General features: G+C 35.6%; 1 protein-coding gene across 1 annotated transcript in view; it reads left to right on the top strand.

Annotated features, from left to right (window-relative positions):
- IQCM (IQ motif containing M) overlaps positions 1 to 17,837 on the top strand; it is a 513,905-nt gene that overhangs the window by 391,728 nt on the left and 104,340 nt on the right. The window contains exon 13 of the mRNA XM_082463432.1: positions 4,189 to 4,350. Within this exon, the coding sequence (XP_082319558.1) occupies positions 4,189 to 4,350 (162 nt within the window). The remainder of the gene's footprint in view (positions 1 to 4,188; positions 4,351 to 17,837) is intronic.

The following is a 17,837-nucleotide window of genomic DNA, read 5'->3' as shown; positions in this document are numbered from 1 at the left end:
TAGAACAGGACAGACATTAGTGCCTACTTGTTAGCCAAGTGGAGTTGTCAATTAGGCAACTGTATATCATGATTTTGCCATATTTTCTTAACGCTAAGATGTATATTTTTGTATTTTAATGTCTCTAAAATTGAGCTATATCTTATAATCAATGGTTTGCCCTAGTTAAATTTCCAGCCTTTCTTATTTCTTAGTGGTGTGTAAACTAATGGGGTCATCAACATCTATAATGTCTTAGATTCAACAAAATATGCTAATAATAGCAACAAGGAAGACCACCATAACATCAATTAGTAGCTCACAAGCACTAATTAACACAAAACTTCTGATCAGTATACAACAGGAACCACTTACCCTTAGAATACCCAAAATAGTGTAGGAGTGACCAGAAAGAGCAATGGCTTCAGGATGACTGTCCACTTTTCCACCCACCCATCCAGAAGACAAGTAAGATGGGGGACAAGACAGGAAACTGCCCTCATTATCTAAATAAGATAGAGGCTGTACCAGCATCTGTTAAATGAAGAGCATGATAATAATAGTAATAACACTTAAATAATGCTGGCCATAGACTAGGTGTTCTTCTAAAGACTTTATATCCGCTCATGACAACACTATTATGTGAACAGTTTTACTATGATACTGAGCTGGAAAGAGGTTAGCTAACTTGCTTCAGGTCACACAGCTCATAAATGGCAGATCCAGGTTCACAGCCAAGCAGTGGTCAGCTCTAAAGCCTCTGCTCTCAACCACTGCTGCTACCTCTAATGAAGATAATTAATTACTTGGTGACCTGGGAGCAATAGAGATTTATAGAAATATTGTGTGGGCTTTTGCCAGACCTAGGCACATACATCTAAGATCTTCAGAGTTTTACTATGTATATGGCTAGGGAAGAAGGCGTAAGGAAGAGCTCTTATTCTTTTGAGTTCTGAGAACTGTATTATTACATCTAAATGTAATGTGGCAATATTGACTTAGCGACTTAGCAGTATATTAAAAGGAAGGTGCTCTATAAATAACATATTATCAATATCAGCAACAAAAATTAAATTCCTGTTTTTATCTTGGGATGACATGTGTAATAAAACAAAAAGAAGAGGACATGTTTTACAAGCCATATGTCTTCTAAAATGAAAAATGCTTACTTGTAATCAACTTTGATATTATGAAAGGAGGTACAATTATTCCAAAGTCATTATGCCTTGTTTATATAAGTTCTAAGGCTCCATTTGTATTACCTGATGGCAAATGGTGGCATTAGCAAGACTCTGAGCTGAAAACCTTGAATGTGTGTCTGATACTATAGCTATCACGATATCACATTGTCATGGCAAGTTCAACATTCCACAGACTTCATGTGTTTCTACTTAAGTCTTCAATGAGGATAAGCCAGGAAGAGAAAGTGGCAGGTCTACATTCACCACTGCTTAGATTTTAGTGTAGGCATTTTATTTTTCCCCAAATGAAAACATTTGCCTTTATGGAAAATAAAATGCTTTATTAAAACTAATAAGCATAGCCCTATTAAATAACATTACTAAACATCTTGTTTAAGCTAAAGGAATTAGAAAGATATAAATCTTGAAGAGGAGAGAAATCTAAGTGTAATTTGGTCCTTCACACTAAAAAGGCTGCTATTATTGCTAGATTTTTCTACTTTATTTTTTTTTTCTTTATGGTTTCGAAGAGAGAAACTCTGATCTATTTTGTTTCCTCACTTTGTGTGTGATGGAAAACTTCAGGATTGTATTTAATTTCACTCTGTGATTTCTCATAATGTAATTAATGCTGCATCCTCCTTCACAATTCATCCTCCTTCACAAAATGCTGTCTCCTTCACAACTTGAAGAGACCTCTACTGCCTGAGGATTTCCCCTGCTCAACTTCTTGAAGAAGTATGATCAGAGTGAAAAAGTAAAGCAGGGTTGACTCTTTAGCACTGCTCTGTAATCGTTCTGGCTTCCTTTCTTCTGTTGACAGATGAGAAAGGATTTAGAATTATTTAAGTGAGATATATCTAATAACTGTTTGCATATCTGAGCACATATGAAGATGTCTGCTTTTTTTAGTTAGAGGGGAATAATTTTGAACTTTTCTTTTTAAAAAGAGGCAGAAAATTCCCTAAGATGTTTACAATTGAAAGATGCAATAACTTTATTTTCTGGCTCTCTCATGGTTTTTATTAGTGTTGGAATAATACTAGATGAAAACTAAAACTAACACACTCATGTAGTACTTACAGACATGGTGCTATAAATTTTTATATATCTCTTATATCACTTAATCCTAACAATAACCCTATGATGTCAGTATTATCACCAGGAGATAAATGTGACTCATCTAATATTTCATAGCTTGTTAATAGTGGTTCAAGAATTAAAAACCAGGTATGTTTGTATCAGTCAGGGTCCAGTTAGAAGCTAAAACTACATGGTGATTTGAGCAGGAAAAGATTAATATAAAGAATTATTAACTATGATAGTGATTAAATAAGATTGGCTACTAAGGGTAAAAAAACCCTAAATAATTGAGAAGGGCAGGTATAAGGAGTGGCACTAACCCTCGGTCTGAGGCAGAGCACTTAAGGAAAGAACAAATTTTAAAGAGTGCCCCTTACCCTCTCCCTTTACCCTGGGATCCAGCTCTTCTTGGAGAGGACGCAGCTGTGACCCAGTGAGTGGCAGAGACGTTTGCTGAGGTAGCATGCTAGTGGAACTCCCAGGGAAGCCACTCTCTGGGGTTCTGGGGAAACTTCCCATAGGGAGGTGTCTCAGTGTGGAACCCATTCAAGGGAAGGTGGTGCCTCACGGAACATGCTAGCAAGCTCCCAGTGTGTGAGTCAGGGGAGCCCTGTGGGGTGCCAAGCAACATGGCCCGGAAGGTGCCCTGCACTGCTGGTCACTATGCACGGTAGGAGCTATCAGAGAAAAGCCCCCAGAACCAGGAAGAGCCTCTTTGTCCTCTAGTTTCCTACCTTACCCTCTATGAAGGATGCTTAAAATTTTCCCACATGGCAAGGGAGAAATATTCTAGTCTCACAAATAGGACAATGAAGGGTGGATTTAGGGTGAGGCAATAGATGGATACTACCCACCAACAAATCTGCTTTCTTAATCATTTAATCATTATGTTGTACTGCCTTATACTTACTGTACCACAAAATATGATATTTGAAACAATAAAGGGGAAAAAAAGGAAGGAAGGTAGATAGGTAGGAAGAAAAAGATAGACAATGTAACAGGATTATAAATGAAGATTTACATCAGTATCTCTCTTTTCTTTGAAATGTTTCTAGGTAGAGTCACTTTGAATTAATTGCTCAGGAGACTGCCTTATTAAATTTTAGGACATTGGCTTATCAACCAAAAACTGAAAACACAAACTGCAGGCCCAAGGGCCATAACCAAAGATTTTTCACTCTACAATTCAAATTATTTTTTAATCCCAGCTTTCTCATCTACTAGTTAATGCAGGTCATGTTCACTTGACAAATATTTGTTTGCAAATAAGAGCTTCTCCTCAGATAATCCAAATCCTAATTGCATCATTTACAGACTATAAGATTTAGGCAAGTTATTTAATTTCTTTGGGCCTCCAATTCCTCATGTAAAATGATGATAACAACAGTATCTACCTTACAGATGTGTTATGAAAATTAAGTGTGTTAATATTCAAAAGCACTTGGGACCATTTCTTGCATATAGTAAGTGCTATATAAATATTTGTATAGATGTTATTATATTTTCTTAAAGACCATAGCCTAAGAATATGTATTCTTTCAGTAGTTCCAGTTTATGGAACTCTTCATTTAATCAACATTTTTGTCAGATTATTCTGATTTCATTGTTTAATGGCAATTTAAAAATTATTACTTTATAGTACGTATAATGTGAATGCTGTTGGTTATCTTACTTTTTTCTACAGCTATTAACAATAGTGCTTTAAACTGATAGTGTTTGAAGATTCTACTAGCAAGCCCTTACTCCTTAATTTTTGCTATGAATTATCTGAACGGTAAGATTTTTGGTGAAGTACTTTTGGCTAAAGAAAACTATGTTGTCAGCATAACCATTAGCATTCAAATTATTCAGTAGTTTTAAGTTTACATCCCTTAAAAGAAACACATTAGAAATTTTGTAAAAATGTCTAAAATTAAAAACAACTTAATGTTCTTTTTTTTTACAGAAGACCATGCAAAATACTCTGATATCATCAAGAAGTCCAATGCAATTGAAATGTTATTTACACTCTACCCTCCTCAAGGTGCCCATGTGTGTACTAATATGAGGCTTAGGTCAACTTGGCTGAGACCCATAGTAAATGGGGAAGAAGGATATAAGTATATAGGTAAGATGCTGAACCTTATAATTTCCTTTTATAATAAGGCAGAAATGACCTTGTACTTTATATAACCCTTATCCATCACTTAGATGATATGGGATGATAGGCCCTATAGAATATTCCCTTTCGTTCTTAAGTATTATGCTTGCAATTTAAAAAGTGGCTGATTTATACTTTGGTGACTCCATTAAAATAGTGGAAGCACTGTGTTTATCCATTTACCTGATGATGGATATTAGGCTTGTTTTTTAAAAAAAGTGATACTACAAGGAAAGCTGCTACAAACATTCATGTACTGGACTGTGTATAGACATATGTTTGCATTTCTCTTGACTAAACTGTTTTCCAACATGGTTAAACCATTTCATACTCCCCATCAGTAGAAATATGAGAGTTGCATTTGTTCCATAGCTATATCAATACTCAGTTTTTCTAATTTTAGCCATTCTAAGAGATAGCGTTGGTATTCCATTGTGGTTTTAATTTGCATTTCTCTAGTAGACAATGATATACAGCATATTTTCATGTATTTGTCATTTGTGTATCTTCTTTGGTGAAATGTCTGTTCAAATTTTTGGCCATTTTTATATTTTTTGCTGTTGTTTTAAGCGTTGAGAGTCCTTTAGATATTCTGAATATAAATTCTTTAACATGTATATGCTTCGCAAATATTTTCTCCCAGGCTGTGGCTTTGTCTTTCTCTTAATGATATCTTCTGAAGAGTAGAAGATTTTAATTTTGATGAAGTCCAGTTTACCACTGTATTCTTTTATGACTCACGCTTTTACTGTCATATCCAAGAAATATTGATTAGACCCCTGGTCACAAGGTTTTCTTCTAGAAATTTTATAGTTTTAGATTTTATATTTCAGTGTATAATTTGTTTTGAGCTCTATTTTGTACATGACTCAAGGTTGAAGTTTTGTCTTTTTTCTAACATATTGATACCCAAATGTGCTAGCACTATTTGTTGAAAAGACTATCCTTCTATGAATTAACTTTGTATTTTGGAAAACCAAATAGTCCAAAGAAAATATATAGATGGCAAATAAGCACATGAAAGGATGACCAATATTATTAGTCATTAGGAAAATACAAATAAAAGCCATAATGTCATACCACTACTCATCTATTAGAATGACTAAATTTTAAAAATCTGACAATACCAAATCTGGCAAGAATGTAGAAAAACTGGAACATTCATACATTGCTGGTGGAAATACTAAATTGTACAACCCATTTCTAAAGATTTTGATACTTTCTTATAAATTAATATGCTCTAACCATAAAGCCTAGCCATCCTACTCCTAGGTAATTACCTAAGAGGAATGAAAATATTTGTTTACACAAAAACCTATATATAAATATATGTAGCTGCTTAATCATAATTGCCAAGAGCTGGAAAAACACAAATGTTCTTCAACTGGTGAATGGATAATCAAAATTTGTTAACATTTGTACAGTGAAATAGTATCCAGCAATAAAGAGGAATGAGTTACTGATACAATAACATGGATGAATTTCAAATGCATCATGTTAAGTGAAAGAAGCCAAACTCAAAGACTATATATTGAGTCCATTTAAATGACACTTTGGAAAAGCAAAACTAGTAGGACAGAGTCAGCCCTGTGATTGTCAGGGGTTAATGCTGGTGGGAGGGTTTGACTACAGAGAGGTTGCATGAGGGAGTTCTTAGGGTGATGAAACTGTTCTGCATAGCTAAAACAAACTGTATGCCAAAAAGAATGAATTTTACTGAAAGTAAAATTTTTAAAATAAACACAAAATAAAAAGAGAGAAGAATTTAAGAACAGCAAACAAATCCAAAAATGATGCGCACTGCTATTAGTCATTAGGGAGATGTAAATTAAACACAGTAGGATACCACTACACACCTACCTTAAGGGCTAAATTAAAAAGTCAGAACTCACCAAGTGCAGCAACTGGAACACTAATATCCTGCCAGTGTAAATGTAAAATTTTAAAAACACTATGCAAAATGGTTTGACATTTTCTTAAAAAGTTACAGATACACTTACTATATGACTCAGCCATACCACTCCTAGATATTTATCCATGAGAAAAGAAAGTATATGTGCATACAGGGACTTGTACATGAATATTCATAAATTCTTTTTTTTGTTAAAGACCCAAACTAGAAACAACTCAAATGCCCATCTACAGGTCAAAGGATAAACAAATTGTGATATATCCATGCAGAATACTACTCATCAATATAAAAGAACAAACTATTGACAGTATATAATACATATAACAAACAATATGGCTGAATCTCACATGAATTATGCTGAAAAAGGTTAGACAAAAAAAGAGTACAAGAGTATGATTCCGTTTATATAAAAGTCTAGAAGTTGCAAACAAACTAGGCCTGTGACAGAATCAGATCCGTGGTTACCTGGGACAGAGGTGGGAAATAGAAGTGAGACCTGATGGATTACAAAATTTGAGGGATGATGTCAATAGAAATGTTTATTAACTTGATTGTGGTGATAGGTGATGGTTCCATGGATGTAAACATATGTCAAAATTCATCAAATTATACACTTTAAGTACATGTAGTTTTTTATTTACACTTCAATAAAGCTGTAAAAATAAAGTTGAAAACATAAATTTAAAGAACCAAGATAGTTAAATTTGTATTTTGGGACTTTTTTTGAAAGATGACTTCTCTTTAAGTTTAAAAGTAGCATATTAGAACTCATCTGGAGAGTCACAAATTTAATGCAGTCTCATTTGGCTTGTGCATATAAAGATCTGTTTAAGTGCTCAGTTCTGAAAGATAGCTTGGAGGAAGAAGCGGGAAAGAAAGTGAAAGAAAATTATGAAAAAGGAAGTTGAAGGCTTTAGGTTCTATAAGATGAACCAAGACCCTGATTGCAATTTATTTTCTCTTTGCAATTTTCCCCCTGAAAGTTAACCTATCATTCTAAAAGATTTGTGTTCGTTGTCTACAGCCCATTTGTGAACATTTGGTTCAAATAAAACAAATAGAAAGGAAATACGGAAGTGGCCTTATAAGTTGAGGACCCCATCTTCTGAGGTTTTATGCTTTCTTTCTCCTTTTTAGTAGGTGGCCAGGGCCTTGCATCTTTTTGAATTACAGTTGTTATTAAATTGATTGACAAGAGAGTTTGCAGCATTTGCCTTGAAAAAGATTAGTCTATTATAGAAGTGCTTTCTGAAACTCAGTTAACTCCTTGACTATAAACATTTTAGGGACGATAGCTCTGGGAATTTATTACATGTTCCAATATTAATACTCCACAATGTAGGCACTCCTGTTTATTGATTTCACTCTGTAGATTTAGAGATGTATCATCAGCAAGAACTGAAGAGTAGTTAATAGAGTTACTGAATGCTCTATAAATGACATGGGCTACTAACAAAGTATGTAGTATTAAGACCATACATACTCTAAAAATATTTCCTATATCCATATTTTATATCCCAGAATTCCTAGCACAGTGGCTTGAATGTAACTGGAATGCTGCATATGTCATAGTTTCAAATTGTTTAATAGGCACAAAGTATTTCTTCTGAATCATAATTTTGTAATCTTAGACCATCAATGAAGTTAAAAAAAAAAGTCTTTAAATTTTTTTCCAGGAGCATAGTCTTGTCAAACCTGTTTTCGGAAAGGTTATTTGGAGGGCTAGTCTTTTAATATGTCTTTGGTTATCTTTCCTTATAAGTTGTCTGTCTTTGAGCTCCCCTGACCTTATGGCCTATCACAGGTACACTGAATTTGTTCCTCTCCTTCATTAAGTTTTTGTGACTTTGGTGAATTTCCAGCCTGGAAGCTGTAGATTACATTAATGAGCTCTTGGAATTCTAATGGGAAGACCTTGAAAGGGGTAGGTTAGCCATTGTCTTTCAGGGAAATAATTTAGGGAATACAAATGAATGATTAAACTACTTTCTCAAACCAATGGTCCATTCTTAACTGAAATCATATTGTTATATTAATGTAAGTTTTCTAATTAGTTCAGATTCTGAGTAATGAGCAAAGACCTCTAGTTCTATTTCTTTTTCATACATCATTTTGAGCCCTTATATAGTAAATTTTACTTACCTTTATAACATATGGTTATTTAAGTTGTATAATTAATACTGGAACCTGATTTCCTGGCCTAATCACTATTATGTTATCTATTACGAGTACAAGGTATCTTTATGCCCTTCAGTTTATTCCACTGCCTTCAGGCAAGACCTGATATACATTAGCCAAATGGGAATCTGTCCCATCTTTAAAGACTGTGGCAATTACTCAATCGTCCTTGACAGCTCAGAATTTTCTACCTTGCAACATGACTTTCTTTTCTTATGCATCTTTTATTGCAGTTGTAACTGTTTCACTCTCCACAAAATAAAGTCTACGCCTACATGATTAAGACCTTTTCTTTTTTCTAAAAATATTCCTTTTAAAATATTATTCCTCAGAAGTCCTCTTTCTAATCCTTAATGTCTTTTGGCACTTCTCCCTAAACATTTCCCACATTTTCTCATTTGTTTTAAGTGATGGAACTCAGACTAATATATAATAATCCAATAAATCTGATTTATTATGAATATAATCCTAGCTACAACATGTTCTGCTTATATCTTCGTGCTTTTTTAGACCTTTAAAATACACATCTCTGCATTTACTTGGATTTCTATCCATCATTTTTAATCTCCTTTTTTTGACATATTTATTGTAGCTATTTGATATATGTGTAATTTATTTTGCCTTCTTAAATTTCCTACCCTGACTTCTCCTGATTTTCCTTAACTTATTTAGCATATGGACATTTATTACTCTTGGCAAAACTCAGTTGACAATGTTGAACCCATTCTTTGAGGTGTTCTATAAGATTATTATATAATGGAAAACCCAAATGAATCCTGATTTGAAAGGAGCTCCATATATATATATATACATATATATATATATATATATATATATATATGTATATATATTTTAACATCTTTATTGGAGTATAATTGCTTTACAATGGTGTGTTAGTTTCTGCTTTATAACAAAGAAATTAGTTATACATATACATATGTTTCCATATCTCTTCCCTCTTCCGTCTCCCTCCCTCCCACCCTCCCTATCACAACCCTCTAGGTGGTCACAAAGCACCGAGCTGATCTCCCTGTGCTATGTGGCTGCTTCCCACTAGCTATCTATTTCACGTTTGGTAGTGTATATATGTCCATGCCACTCTCTCACTTTGTCCCAGCTTACCCTTCCCCTCCCCATATTCTCAAGTCCGTTCTCTAGTAGGTCTGTGTCTTTATTCCCGTATTGCGCCTAGGTTCTTCATGACCTTTTTTTTTTTTTTCTTAGATTCCATATATATATGTGTTAGCATACGGTATTTGTTTTTCTCTTTCTGACTTACTTCACTCTGTATGACAGACTCTAGGTCCATCCACCTCACTACAAATAACTCAATTTCATTTCTTTTTATGGCTGAGTAATATTCCATTGTATATATGTGTCACATCTTCTTTTCCATTCATCTGTTGATGGACACTTAGGTTGCTTCCATGTCCTGGCTATTGTAAATAGAGCTTAAATGAACATTTTGGTATATGACTCTCTTTGAATTATGGTTTTCTCAGGGTATATGCCCAGGAGTGGGATTGCTGGGTCGTATGGTAATTCTATAGTGTTCTCCATAGTGGCTGTATCAATTTACGTTCCCACCAACAGTGCAAGAGGGTTTCCTTTTCTCGACAACCTCTCCAGAATTTATTGTTTGTAGATTTTTTGATGATGGCCATTCTGACTGGTGTAAGATGATATCACATTGTAGTTTTGATTTGATTTCTCTAATGATTAATGATGTCGAGCATCCTTTCATGTGTTTGTTGGCAATCTGTATATCTTCTTTGGAGAAATGTCTATTTAGGTCCTCTGCCCATTTTTGGATTGGGGTGTTTGTTTTTTTGATATTGAGCTGCATGAGCTGCGTGTAAATCTTGGAGATTAATCCTTTGTCAGTTGTTTCATTTGCAAATATTTTCTCCCATTCTGAGTGTTGTCTTTTCGTCTTGTTTATGGTTTCCTTTGCTGTGCAAAAGCTTTTAAGTTTCATTAGGTCCCATTTGTTTATTTTTGGTTTTATTTCCATTTCTCTAGGTGGTGGGTCAAAAAGAATCTTGCTGTGATTTATGTCATAGAGTGTTCTGCCTATGTTTTCCTCTAAGAGTTTGATAGTGTCTGGCCTTACATTTAGGTCTTTAATCCATTTTGAGTTTATTTTTGTGTATGGTGTTAAGGAATGTTCTAATTTCATACTTTTACATGTACCTGTCCAGTTTTCCCAGCACCAGTTATTGAAGAGGCTGTCTTTTCTCCACTGTATATTCTTGCCTCCTTTATCAAAGATAAGGTGACCATATGTGCATGGTTTATCTCTGGGCTTTCTATCCTATTCCATTGATCTGTATTTCTGTTTTTGTGTCTTGATTACTGTAGCTTTGTAGTATAGTCTGAAATCAGGGAGCCTGATTCCTCCAGCTCCGTTTTTCTTTCTGAAGATTGCTTTGGCTATTCAGGGTCTTTTGTGTTTCCATAAAAATTGTGACATTTTTTCTTCTAGTTCTGTGAAAAATGCCAGTGGTAGTTTGATAGGGATTGCATTGAATCTGTAGATTGCTTTGGGTAGTAGAGTCATTTTCACAATGTTGATTCTTCCAATCCAAGAACATGGTATATCTCTCTATCTATTTGTATCATCTTTAATTTCTTTCATCAGTGTCTTATAATTTTCTTCATACAGGTCTTTTGTCTCCTTAGGTAGATTTATTCCTAGATATTTTATTCTTTTTGCTGCAATGGTAAATGGGAGTGTTTCCATAATTTCACTTTCAGATTTTTCATCATTAGTGTGTAGGAATGCTAGAAATTTCTGTGCATTAATTTTGTATCCTGCTACTTTACCAAATTCATTGACTAGCTCTAGTAGTTTTCTGGTAACATCTTAAGGATTCTCTAGGTATAGTATCATGTCATCTGCAAACAGTGACAGCTTTACTTCTTCTTTTCCTATTTGGATTCCTTTTATTTCTTTTTCTTCTCTGATTGCTGTGGCTAAAACTTCCAAAACTATGTTGAATAATAGTGGTGAGAGTGGGCAACCTTATATTTTTCCTGATCTTAGTGGAAATGGTTTCAGTTTTTCACCATGGAGGACAATGTTCGCTGTGGGTTTGTCATATATGGCCTTTATTATGTTGAGGAAAGTTCCCTCTATGTCTACTTTCTAGAGGGTTTTTATCATAAATGGGTATTGAATTTTGTCAAAAGCTTTCTCTGCATCTATTGAGATGATCATATGGTTTTTATCCTTCAATTTGTTAATATGATGTATCACATTGATTGAGTTGCATATATTGAAGAATCCTTGCATTCCTGGGATAAACCCCACTTGATCATGGTGTATGATCCTTTTAATGTGCTGTTGGATTCTGTTTGCTAGTATTTTATTGAGGATTTTTGCATCTATGTCCATCAGTGATATTGCCCTGTAGTTTTCTTTTTTTGTGACATCTTTGTCTGGATTTGATATCAGGGTGATCGTGGCCTCATAGAATGAGTTTGGGGGTGTTCCTCCCTCTGCTATATTTTGGAGGTGTTTGAGAAGAATAGGTGTTAGCTCTTCTTTAAATGTTTGACAGAATTAACCTGTGAAGCCATCTGGTCCTGGGCTTTTGTTTGTTGGAAGATTTTTTTTTTTTTTTTTTTTTTTTTTTCCATTGGTGTTCTATTTATTTATTTATTTATTTATTTATTTTTTTTTTTTTTTTTAACATCTTTATTGAAGTATAATTGCCTTACAATGGTGTGTTAGCTTCTGCTTTATAACAAAGTGAATCAGTTATACATATACAATATGTTCCCATTTCTCTTCCCTCTTGCATCTCCCTCCCTCCCACCCTCCCCATCCCATCCCTCTAGATGGTCACAAAGCACCGAGCTGATCTCCCTGTGCTATGCGGCTGCTTCCCACTAGTTATCTATTTTACATTTGGTAGTGTATATATGTCCATGACACTCTCTTACCCTGTCACATCTCACCCCACCCCCTCCCCATATCCTCAAGTCCATTCTCTAGTAGGTCTGTGTCTTTATTCCCGTCTTGCCACTAGGTTCTTCATGGCCTTTTTTTTTTTTTTTTTTCCCCTTAGATTCCGTATATATGTGTTAGCATACTGTATTTGTTTTTCTCTTTCTGACTTACTTCACTCTGTATGACAGACTCTAACTCCATCCACCTCATTACAAATACCTCCATTTCATTTCTTTTTATGGCTGAGTAATATTCCATTGTATATATGTGCCACATCTTCTTTATCCATTCATCTGTCGATGGACATTTAGATTGCTTCCATGTCCTGGCTATTGTAAATAGAGCTGCAATGAACATTTTGGTACATGACTCTTTTTGACCTATGGTTTTCTCAGGGTATATGCCCAGTAGTGGGATTGCTGGGTCGTATGGTAGTTCTATTTGTAGTTTTTTAAGGAACCTCCATACTGTTCTCCATAGTGGCTGTATCAATTTACATTCCCACCAACAGTGCAAGAGTGTTCCCTTTCCTCCACACCCTCTCCAGCATTTATTGTTTCTAGATTTTTTGATGATGGCCATTCTGACCGGTGTGAGATGATATCTCATTGTAGTTTTGATTTGCATTTCTCTAATGATTAATGATGTTGAGCATTCTTTCATGTGTCTGTAGGCCATCTGTATATCTTCTTTGGAGAAATGTCTATTTAGGTCTTCGGCCCATTTTTGGATTGGGTTGTTCGTTTTTTTGTTATTGAGCTGCATGAGCTGCTTGTAAATCTTGGAGATTAATCCTTTGTCAGTTGCTTCATTTGCAAATATTTTCTCCCATTCTGATGGTTGTCTTTTGGTCTTGTTTATGGTTTCCTTTGCTGTGCAAAAGCTTTTAAGTTTCATTAGGTCCCATTTGTTTATTTGTGTTCTTATTTCCATTTCTCTGGGAGCTGGGTCAAAAAGAATCTTGCTGTGATGTATGTCATAGAGTGTTCTGCCTATGTTTTCCTCTAAGAGTTTGATAGTGTCTGCCCTTACACTTAGGTCTTTAATCCATTTTGAGTTTATTTTTGTGCATGGTGTCAGGGAGTGTTCTATTTTCATACTTTTACATGTACCTGTCCAATTTTCCCAGCACCACTTATTGAAGAGGCTGTCTTTTCTCCACTGTATATGCTTGCCTCCTTTATCAAAAATAAGGTGCCCATATGTGTGTGGGTTTATCTCTGGGCTTTCTATCCTGTTCCATTGATCTATATTTCTGTTTTTGTGCCAGTACCAAACTGTCTTGATTACTGAAGCTTTGTAATATAGTCTGAAGTCAGGGAGCCTGATTCCCCCAGCTCCATTTTTCGTTCTCAAGATTGCTTTGGCTATTCGGGGTCTTTTGTGTTTCCATACAAATTGTGAAATTTTTTGTTCTAGTTCTGTGAAAAATGCCAGTGGTAGTTTGATAGGGATTGCATTGAATCTGTAGATTGCTTTGGGTAGTAGAGTCATTTTCACAATGTTGATTCTTCCAATCCAGGAACATGGTATATCTCTCCATCTATTTGTATCATCTTTAATTTCTTTCCTCAGTGTCTTATAATTTTCTGCATACAGGTCTTTTGTCTCCTTAGGTAGGTTTATTCCTAGATATTTTATTCTTTTTTTTGCAATGGTAAATGGGAGTGTTTTCTTAATTTCACTTTCAGATTTTTCGTCATTAGTGTATAGAAATGCAAGAGATTTCTGTGCATTAATTTTGTATCCTGCTACTTTACCAAATTCATTGATTAGCTCTAGGAGTTTTCTGGTAGCATCTTTAGGATTCTCTATGTATAGTATCATGTCATCTGCAAATAGTGACAGCTTTACTTCTTCTTTTCCGATTTGGATTCCTTTTATTTCTTTGTCTTCTCTGATTGCTGTGGCTAACACTTCCAAAACTATGTTGAATAATAGTGGTGAGAGTGGGCAACCTTGTCTTGTTCCTGATCTTAGTGGAAATGGTTTCAGTTTTTCACCATTGAGGACAATGTTGGCTGTGGGTTTGTCATATATGGCCTTTATTATGTTGAGGAAAGTTCCCTCTATGCCTACTTTCTGCAGGGCTTTTATCATAAATGGGTGTTGAATTTTGTCGAAAGCTTTCTCTGCATCTATTGAGATGATCATATGGTTTTTCTCCTTCAGTTTGTTAATATGATGTATCACATTGATTGATTTGCGTATATTGAAGAATCCTTGCATTCCTGGGATAAACCCCACTTGATCATGGTGTATGATCCTTTTAATGTGCTGTTGGATTCTGTTTGCTAGTATTTTGTTGAGGATTTTTGCATCTATGTTCATCAGTGATATTGGCCTGTAGTTTTCTTTCTTTGTGACATCTTTGTCTGGTTTTGGTATCAGGGTGATGGTGGCCTCGTAGAATGAGTTTGGGAGTGTTCCTCCCTCTGCAATATTTTGGAAGAGTTTGAGAAGGATAGGTGTTAGCTCTTCTCTAAATGTTTGATAGAATTCACCTGTGAAGCCATCTGGTCCTGGGCTTTTGTTTGTTGGAAGGTTTTTAATCACAGTTTCAATTTCAGTGCTTGTGATTGGTCTGTTCATATTTTCTATTTCTTCCTGGTTCAGTCTCGGCAGTTTGTGCCTTTCTAAGAATCTGTCCATTTCTTCCAGGTTGTCCATTTTATTGGCATAGAGTTGCTTGTAGTAATCTCTCATGATCTTTTGTATTTCTGCAGTGTCAGTGGTTACTTCTCCTTTTTCATTTCTAATTCTATTGATCTGAGTCTTCTCCCTTTTTCTCTTGATGAGTCTGGCTAATGGTTTATCAATTTTGTTTATCTTCTCAAAGAACCAGCTTTTAGTTTCATTGATTTTTGCTATTGTTTCCTTCATTTCTTTTTCATTTATTTCTGACCTGATCTTTATAATTTCTTTCCTTCTGCTGGCTTTGGGGTTTTTTTGTTCTTCTTTCTCTAATTGCTTTAGGTGCAAGGTTAGGTTGTTTATTCGAGATGTTTCCTGTTTCTTGAGGTAGGCTTGTATTGCTATAAACTTCCCTCTTAGCACTGCTTTTGCTGCGTCCCATAGGTTTTGGGTCGTCGTATCTCCATTGTCATTTGTTTCTAGGTATTTTTTGATTTCCCCTTTGATTTCTTCAGTGATCACTTCGTTATTAAGTAATGTATTGTGTAGCCTCCATGTGTTTGTATTTTTTACAGGTCTTTTCCTGTAATTGATATCTAGTCTCATAGCGTTGTGGTCGGAAAAGATACTTGATACTATTTCAATTTTCTTAAATTTACCAAGGCTTGATTTGTGACCCAAGATATGATCTATCCTGGAGAATGTTCCATGAGCACTTGAGAAAAATGTGTATTCTGTTGTTTTTGGATGGAATGTCCTATAAATATCAATTAAGTCTATCTTGTTTAATGTATCATTTAAAGCTTGTGTTTCCTTATTTATTTTCATTTTGGATGATCTGTCCATTGGTGAGAGTGGGGTGTTAAAGTCCCCTACTATGATTGTGTTGCTGTCGATGTCCCCTTTTATGGCTGTTAGTATTTGCCTTATGTATTGAGGTGCTCCTATGTTGGGTGCATAAATATTTACAATTGTTATACCTTCCTCTTGTATCGATCCCTTGATCATTATATAGTGTCCTTCTTTGTCTCTTGTAATAGTCTTTATTTTAAAGTCTATTTTGTCTGATATGAGAATTGCTACTCCAGCTTTCTTTTGATTTCCATTTGCATGGAATATCTTTTTCCATCCCCTCACTTTCAGTCTATATGTGTCTCTAGGTCTGAAGTGGGTCTCTTGTAGACAGCATATATATGGGTCTTGTTTTTGTATCCATTCAGCCAGCCTGTGTCTTTTGGTGGGAGCATTTAATCCATTTACATTCAAGGTAATTATCGATATGTATGTTCCTATTCCCATTTTCTTAAATGTTTTGGGTTTGTTATTGTAGGTGTTTTCCTTCTCTTGTGTTTCTTGCCTAGAGAAGTTCCTTTAGCATTTGTTGTAAAGCTGGTTTGGTGGTGCTGAACTCTCTCAGCTTTTGCTTGTCTGTAAAGGTTTTAATTTCTCCATCGAATCTGAATGAGATCCTTGCTGGGTAGTGTAATCTTGGTTGCAGGTTTTTCTCCTTCATCACTTTAAGTATATCCTGCCACTCCCTTCTGGCTTGCAGAGTTTCTGCTGAAAGATCAGATGTTAACCTTATGGGGATTCCCTTGTGTGTTATTTGTTTTTTTTCCCTTGCTGCCTTTAATATGTTTTCCTTATATTTAATTTTTGACAGTTTGATTAATATGTGTCTTGGTGTGTTTCTCCTTGGGTTTATCCTGTATGGGACTCTCTGTGCTTCCAGGACTTGATTAACTATTTCCTTTCCCATATTAGGGAAGTTTTCAACTATAATCTCTTCAAATATCTTCTCAGTCCCTTTCTTTTTCTCTTCTTCTTCTGGGACCCCTATAATTCGAATGTTGGCGCGTTTAATGTTGTCCCAGAGGTCTCTGAGACTGTCCTCAGTTCTTTTCATTCTTTTTTCTTTATCCTGCTCTGCAGTAGTTATTTCCACCATTTTATCTTCCAGGTCACTTATCCTTTCTTCTGCCTCAGTTATTCTGCTATTGATCCCATCTAGAGTATTTTTAATTTCATTTATTGTGGTTTTCATCATTGCTTGGTTCCTCTTTAGTTCTTCTACGTCCTTGTTAAATGTTTCTTGCATTTTGTCTATTCTATTTCCAAGATTTTGGATCATCCTTACTATCATTATTCTGAATTCTTTTTCAGGTAGACTACCTATTTCCTCTTCATTTGTTAAGTCTGGTATGTTCTGACCCTGCTCCTTCATCTGCTGTGTGTTTTTCTGTCGTCTCATTTTGCTTATCTTACTGTGTTTGGGGTCTCCTTTTCACAGGCTGCAGGTTCGTAGTTCCTGTTGTTTTTGGTATCTGTCCCCAGTGGCTAAGGTTGGTTCAGTGGGTTGTGTAGGCTTCCTGGTGGAGGGAACTAGTGCCTGAGCTCTGGTGGATGAGGTTGGCTCTTGTCTTTCTGGTGGGCACGTCCACGTCTGGTGGTGTATTTTGGGGTGTCTGTGGCCTTATTATGATTTTAGGCAGCCTCTCTGCTAATGGATGGGGCTGTGTTCCTGTCTTGCTAGTTGTTTGGCATAGGGTGTCCAGCACTGTAGCTTGTTGGTCGTTGAGTGAAGCTGGGTCTTGATGTTGAGATGGAGATCTCTGAGAGATTTTTGCCTTTTGGTATTACGTGAAGCTGGGAGGTCTCTTGTGGACCAGTGTCCTGAAGTTGGCTCTCCCACCTCAGAGGCACGGCCCTGATGCCTGGCTGGAGCACCAAGAGCCTTTCGTCCACACGGCTCAGAGTAGAAGGGAGAAAAAATAG

The sequence above is a fragment of the Balaenoptera physalus genome (genome assembly GCF_965194825.1).
Source record: "Balaenoptera physalus genome assembly, chromosome: 5".
Classification (NCBI taxonomy): Eukaryota; Metazoa; Chordata; class Mammalia; order Artiodactyla; family Balaenopteridae; genus Balaenoptera; species Balaenoptera physalus.
The sequence above is the reverse complement of the archived record's forward strand: the minus strand, read 5'-3'. Positions and strand labels throughout refer to the sequence as shown.